Source organism: Microcaecilia unicolor, chromosome 10, assembly GCF_901765095.1.
Source record: "Microcaecilia unicolor chromosome 10, aMicUni1.1, whole genome shotgun sequence".
Taxonomy (NCBI): domain Eukaryota; kingdom Metazoa; phylum Chordata; class Amphibia; order Gymnophiona; family Siphonopidae; genus Microcaecilia; species Microcaecilia unicolor.
The window spans coordinates 122,122,325-122,130,048 of NC_044040.1; the positions used below are offsets into that span (position 1 = coordinate 122,122,325).

Genomic DNA, 7,724 nt, shown 5'->3' on the forward strand with positions numbered 1-7,724 from the left:
TTTTATTAATATGGAACAAGTATATTCAAACACTTTCCTCTAAAGCACAGAGCTTAGTGCTAAATTCTTCAGGGGGGGGGAGGGAGGGAGGAAGGGGAAAGGGGGGAGTTTTGGGGGTTGTGGGAGGGTTTTGAGTGGGAGGTATTGTAATCAGAGATGTACAAGGAGCCATAAGAAACAAGGTCCCTTGTGTTTAGGTCACTTGAACACTGAGGGAGGCAATAGGATCTTTGTTTTTGTATCCACAGAACTTCTGTATATGTTTCAGTTTGCTGATATTGTTGTATGGTTCATTTGTTCAAAAAAGAAAAATACAAATTGGAGGTAAGAGTAATTTGGCGGAATGTTTCCTTCAAACAGAGAAGGTGAACTCTGAAAGGAGGATGTTGAATTCAGTCAGGGTAGCCCATATCGTGTGTATTTGATACGAATCTCAGGTGATTTACAGTATTCTGTTTTCTTTCAGTGTCCCCATACTTGCTCTCTAATTGGCTCAATTGCTACACGCTTCTTGGAGCAGGAGGAGATGAGATCTCAGCAGCTCCTGGAATGCTTGGATATTCACATTGATGAGCTCAAAAGAGAGAGTCAAAAGACTTTGGAACATTTCAGCCAGACAAAATAACTTCTTAAGAGAAAAGAAACTTTGTATTGAAAAAATACCACCTGCATGGGCTAGATCCTCAGAATGTACTATTTTGGCAGAATTTTGAATTTAAGATGGTGTGCATATTTAAAATCCTAAAGCACATGTTGGTTTCCATGTGATTATCTAATGAGATGATTTTTTTGTGGTTGTCCATTGTCTCTGATTTCCATCCTGCAGGGGAGAGACTTTGAAGGTGGATTAAACATTACCTGCTTTGGATCAAAAGAACTTAAACTTTTCGTCTAAAGCACTTTAAGCTACTGCTTTCTGAATCTGTCCCAGGGGCCCTGATATCTGGTATACTCCGATACATATTTATAATGTATATCCTTAAAAATAGGACATGTTTATGAAGCAATGCTCTAGTCCATTAAAGAACTGGCCATTTGTCAATTCTGGATAGTGTGTACCTTGGCATGGTATTCTTCCATATTCATTTTCTTAAGCAAATGGCAAAATGCCAAAGAAGTCAATAACAGTTATTTCTGTGCTTCAAAAATATTTAGGAGAGAAACATGGAAATTTGTATAGTAGATATTGTTTATGATGCTTAGGAGTTTTGTAAAACAAAAGAGTGACCATATAGAAAGGGAACACATCTAAAATATTTCTGTTCCCAACTCAATTTATGTCATAATTGCCAAAAGGTATACTTTTGCCAAAATCGCTCCTCCACCTTTATCGTATAACATTGATGTTTTATACTGTTTCTTTTTGTTTGTGTTTGTTACAGGTAAATTTTTCTTCTTTCAGGGACTATTAGAGGATAAGGTCTACTGTTCCTTTTTCTGTAGGTTTTTATATATTCACTTCCAGGGTTGCTCATGAGATAGTGAGTACTATAAGGATAGTTTTATAACAGGGTGCCTAAGCTGTGAAAGTACATGCAGGCTATGAATGTTACATGTGTCTTAATAAAATTACCCCACTGGAAAATAGGCACTAACATTTATTACTGCTCTGAGGCAGGTGAAATGACCTGCCTAAGTTTGTGCTGGTATGTGCATATCTCGCAGTTCTGCCACAGGTCCATCCAGCCTTCCCCTTCAGGAATGTCTATCCACATGGGGACCCATTTACTAAAGTTCAGTAAGCAGTTAACACAGGAGTTAGCGTAACCTCACTGTTTTCTTGGCAACTTGACAGTACATGCTGATCCCCATGATAACTGCCAAATGCATCATGAAGCAGGGAATTGAAAGGGACTGCATCTTACAGTTAATGTTAGCATGTGTTAGTTGTTAACAGGTGGTGCTAACTACATCTACATTATCTGCATGGTAGTTAATACATGGTAAGTGTGTTGTCTGTATAAACTATATGGCTATATCCCCAATAGTTAACATGCCTAAGAATTTACCAATTGCTTTCAAAATGTAAACAGAGGAGTGTGGTAGCCGTGTTAGTGCACTCTTAAGGTTATCAATAGAAATCAAACAAAATAAAACATGGAAAAGAAAATAAGATGATACGTTTTTTATTGGACATAACTTAATACATTTCTTGATTAGCTTTCGAAGGTTGCCCTTCTTCGTCAGATCGGAAATAAGCCTTATTTCCGATCTGACGAAGAAGGGCAACCTTCGAAAGCTAATCAAGAAATGTATTAAGTTATGTCCAATAAAAAGGTATCATCTTATTTTCTTTTCCATGTTTTATTTTGTTTGATTTCTATTGATAAAATGTAAACAAAAATAATTTATTCATATTTATTCCTCTCTAAATCAAAGTGCATAATACTAGTTATCGTGCATTAATTCACTCACTCATTCATACTTCTCTTTGTGCCAGTATACAATGGTGCTTGCTGAAGGATACATTTACAAAACTAATGCCTAGGCTAATACACATACAGACTGCCTCTAAAAAAAACTCTGCATTCCTGCTTAATGCTTAGAAGCTAGAATGTCTAAGCTTTGCCTCAAGGCAGTCTATTTTAAACCTGTTACCAAGTTCATGCAGACCTGTAAAGGTCACTGAAAAAACAGTCTGTAATAAACGTCTCTCCAATCTCTGAGAAAAGACTGTTGTAAATGTCTCTCCACCAGAAAAAATTTACATATCCTGTAGACTCAAACTTATCCTCCGCAGCAAATTCACTCGTTGATACTTGGTTGAACTCTATGAATGGAGAACAGTGACTCCTACTGGTCTTAATAAAGAAGTAGAGTGGACAGGTTTATAAATAGTTTGAGAGATACAAGGGGCTGTATAGCTTCTGGGCATGCTCGGAATGTGGGAAGAGCATAGCCGAGTCTCCTGCTTACCTAACGGGTGTCCATGCTGGCGCAAGCTACAATGAGGTACAATTTCAATTGTTAGTGTTTTAGTTACACATAAATTAGTGGTTTAAATAATGGGGGAAGAATGTTATAGTGCATAGTTACTAGTAGCCTGCTTTTGTATTGTGTTCAAGCCCCTGAGGACGCCGTCTGGCGAAACGCATTGGGCATAAGATCTAGAGAGCTACTGCATAAGCAGGTGGAGACAAGAGTGGTGTTTTCCCCGAGAGGGCAAGTACACAGAGTTCACGGAGTAAGCTGAGACGCATTTGGAGAGTTGGTTCTTAGTGCTTCTGGGCACTGGTTGATGAGGTCTGCAGCTACCCAAGTTCAACCAAGTATCGTGAATTTGCTGCGGAGGATAAGTTTGAGTCTACAGGATATGTAAATTTTTTCTGGTGGAGAGACATTTACAACAGTCCTTTCTCAGAGATTGGAGAGACGTTTATTACAGACTGTTTTTTCAGTGACCTTTACAGGTCTGCACAAACTTGGTAACAGGTTTAAAATGGACTGCCTTGAGGCAAAGCTTAGACATTCTAGCTTCTAAGCATTAAACAGGAATGCAGAGTTTTTTTTAGAGGCAGTCTATATGTGTATTAGCCTAGGCATTAGTTTTGTAAATGTATCCTTCAGCAAGCACTATTGTATACTGGCACAAAGAGAAGTATGAGTGAGTGAGTGAATGAATGCACGGTAACTAGTATTATGATGCACTTTGATTTAGAGAGGAATAAATATGAATAAATTATTTTTGTTTATATTTTGAAAGCAATTGGTAAATTCTTAGAACTGTTATCATTAGTTAAAGGATTATTATTTGATTATAACTGGACATTAAACGACACTCCAGATTGAGGGTCAACAGTTAACATGGAGGCGTTGTAGTTACTACATGTTTATTTTGGCAATTAATATGTGATAATTCCAAACCTTTACCACACTTTAGTAATAGAACCATACCATATAAAAATATTCACCATGCATCAGTGACATATACATTTATGCACATTGGTCAGTTGAAGATCCTTTATCAGCATTTTCTAGACCATGTTATCTGGCATGCAGATCAAAGCGGTTTACAATCTAAAAGAAGCAAGAAGAATACATTAAGAAGCATTATCTGGTAAAGATAACCAGATCAATATGATCACAGAGATCTGTCCCCCATCAATCAAAATCACTTGCCTTTGAGAAATTTTATAAGTGCCCATTTTGAAATATAAAACATTTATGTGCAAAAAATGCTAAAATTGCTCCCTAAAACACGGTATTTAGTTTTCCTTTCCTTTAATTTTTAGCACTATGTAAGAAGTACCATCTTTTCTCTCCCGTGAAGATGAGGGATTTCTTCAATATGTAGACTCAGAATAAATATATTTATTGTTGATTTAATAAATACATGAAGGAAATCTTACAGGGTAACACGCTTCTCTTTATTTTTTATGAATATGAGTGTTTTACTTAGTGAATATAAAAAATCTTGCTTAATCTTAGAAATATGCATATATATATATATATATATATTTTTTTTTTTTTTAAACAACTGAAGATGGAGAAAAGTGTACTGAAAGACCTATGGCAGCTGGTTTCCTGACTAAGTACCTTTAGATTCTTAACAAGATGGGGTTCTAATGAGTGCACTTCACAACCATGCAGCCACTTATGGGGTGGAGAATGGTGCACATTTGGCTTACACATGCTTAATCTGTTCTGAACAAGGCGGAGTAGAGAAATTATATTTATGAATTACAGTTAAATTTGTTAGAAGCAGCAGCATTTTTAGTTTTAATTTCCTATTTCTAATGTTTGCATTGACAGCAGTGCTTTATAGTTTGAAACATTGTTTCCATTGTTTGCAATAGTAAATGTCATTGTGCTAATATATAAAAGGCCATAAATGTTCTACATTTGGTAATACATATGGTGATTGGGCCTGTTCTTTTTAACATAGTTGTAAGCGATACTGCCGAAGGGCTGTCTGCTAAGGCTCGCCTTTTTGTAGATGATGCCAAAATCTGCAATAGGGTAGACACCCCTGATGGTGTGGATAACATGAGGAAGGACCTAGGAAGGCTTGAAGAATGGTCCAGAATTTGATTTAATGCTAAACAATTGCAGGGTCATGCATTTGAGCTGCAGAAACTCAAGGGAAATGTACACTTTAGGGGGTGAAGACCTTTTTGTGCACCAAAAGAGGAGCAGGACTTAGGTATGATCATATGTGATGATCTTAAGGTGGCCAAATAGGTAGAAAAGGCAATGGCGAAAGCTAGAAGGATACTTGGGTGCATATGGAGAGGACTGAACAGTAGGATAAAGGCGGTGATGGTGCTCCACTATAAGACTCTGGTGAGACCTCATTTAGAATATTGTGTGCAATTCTGGAGACCACACCTTCAAAAGGATATAAACAGGATGCAGTTGGTCCAGAGAACGGCTACTAAAATGGTCAGTGGTCTTCATCATAAAGCATATGAGGACAGACATAAAGATCTCAATATGTATACTTTGGAAGAATGGCAGGAGAGGTGAGATATGATAGAGACATTTAAATACCTACATGGCATAAATGCACTGGAGGTGAGCCTATTTCAATTGCAAGGAAGCTCTGGAATGAGGGGGCATAGGATGAAGGTGAAGTAACTGGAGGAAATACTTTTTCATGGAAAGGGTGGTGTATTTGTGGAATTGCCTCCCATTGGGGGTGGTGGAGATGAAAACTGTACCTGAATTCAAGAAAGCTTGGGACTAGTACATATGAAAGGGAGAGTGGATTGCATGAATGGGCAAACTGGAGAGGCCATATGGTCTTTATCTGCCTTCATTTTTCTCTGTTTCTTTTAAAAAAATCACATCCTTCTAAAAAAAACACCATTCAAGATGCATTAAAGTAGGAGTATTTCACTTATTCTTTCATGATTAAAGCGTAGACTGTGCAGATAAGTACAGAAATTTTCTAATAATAATGAAGAATAAGAAACCAAAAAGTCTTGATTGCATAAGTCTACATGCCCTTTGTTATTGCAAACTCAAATTAGTCATTTTTAAAAAAACTGGCCTTCCCAAAAAAGTCCACAAATTAAATAGACCCCACTCATGTCTATGGCAGCTGAGTTGATTTGAGTACTCCTGATGAAGGGGATGGGACAAGTTCCCTATGAGGAAAGGCTAAAGAGTCTAGGGCTCTTCAACTTAGAGAAGAGACAGCTAAGGGGAGATATGATAGAGGTCTGTAAAATACTGAGTGGAGTGGAATGGGTAGATGTGAATCACTTGTTTACTCTTTCCAAAAATACAAGTACTTGTGGGCACGCAATTAAGCTACTAAGTAGTAAATTTTAAAACAAATCAGAGAAAATATTTCTTCACTCAACTTGTAATTAAACTCTGGAATTCTCTTTTATTATGGCACTACCAGTATTGTTGTCTGATTTTTTCAAATAAAAATTATAAAAATTATTATTTCCCAAAGCGGCTGTACTTGTAAACAGCGCCCAACCTATTGTTTAAAAAGGACATTAAATAAGTTACTATATAAATTTATTTGGCGAGGCAGAGCTGTCTGAGTTTATCAACCATGATGAAGTTTAAGGAAGAGGGTGGCTGGGCAGTCCCCACTGTGTTGTTATATAATAAACCTCCAACAAAAGGAAAGTGAAGTGCAAACCAATCACCAAAACAGTAATACTTCATTTATAAACACTGTATTCCATCTTACATACTCCAAAAGTTATATGTATTTTTTGAAAAATAGGAAGGAAAAGCCTCAGACTTCTGGCAGGAGCGTTTATACTTTTCTACCCATTCATATATCCATCACAGGCATAAAAACCTAACCTCCCTACTTTCACTCAGAACTTTATTTTTAATTAACATGTTCTAAAAAAAATATTTCATTTAAAATGTACATAGCTTTTCAGCAGAGTTTTATGGTATCCCCAATGTTGGCCACCGTTTTGCTGTTAACCAACTGCTGCATCAGGGGGTTAAGACAATTTCCAAAGTCAAAATATGTTCTTGAAGAAGTTCTCCATTTTGAAAGAGCTCAGTTTGGAGAGAAGTTGTTCAAGAGCACATTTTGACCAGCCATTATCCCCACCAGTTAATCCATGATATCAGGTCCTGACAGTCCAAACCCTCAATGATAGCTCACCACATACTTTTAGCATGAATCAAAAAAAATGGTCTTTATGATGCTGATTTTCTGTTTCCTGAAAATTTCCAAATTAGGTGGTTGATGGCTTCTGACTGAGGGTGTTCATGTTATGGTGGGCGGTGATAGAAATGATACTGGCCAAGTGCATTCACACCCTATTACTGTCACTTTATGCAGTCTAATATAACAGCTGTATAATCTGTAGCCATGTTGCTCAGCATCTGCATTGTCAGGTATAAGCATGTAGCCATGTTGTGACAGCACACAGAATCCATCAGTTTGTCAGATCATCATATATGTGCTACAAGCTGCATGCACACATGCCCTCAGGGACCCCCTTGATAGTACACATATTTGCATGCTAGCTGTCTCCAAAAATAGTCCTTTATGAACATAAGATGAAATGTGTTAGGAGTAAAAGCTCTGGCTTGGCATATGCAACACTGTGGCCATTAACAGCAAAGATGGTGACAATGTTGTTTGCCGGATGATGGTTGCTTATCAATACAAAGTGTCTGGTGTGTATTTGTGTATGTTATAGATCTGTATACTGCCTCCAACTCAATGTCTTCTCTGTGAATGTCCCTATATAACCCTTGTCTGTCCACAGATGTTTCAGGTCAAGGTCCAGAAC

General features: G+C 37.3%; 1 protein-coding gene across 6 annotated transcripts in view; it reads left to right on the forward strand.

Annotated features, from left to right (window-relative positions):
• Window positions 1-2,091, forward strand: part of CEP63 (centrosomal protein 63) — an 802,181-nt gene extending 800,090 nt beyond the window's left edge. For all 6 annotated transcript variants that reach the window (XM_030217144.1, XM_030217149.1, XM_030217147.1 and 3 more), the window contains one exon: window positions 467-2,091. In XM_030217144.1, coding sequence (XP_030073004.1) covers window positions 467-625 — 159 coding nt within the window. In that variant the 3' untranslated portion in view covers window positions 626-2,091. The remainder of the gene's footprint in view (window positions 1-466) is intronic.
• The last annotated feature ends 5,633 nt before the right edge of the window (window positions 2,092-7,724 follow it).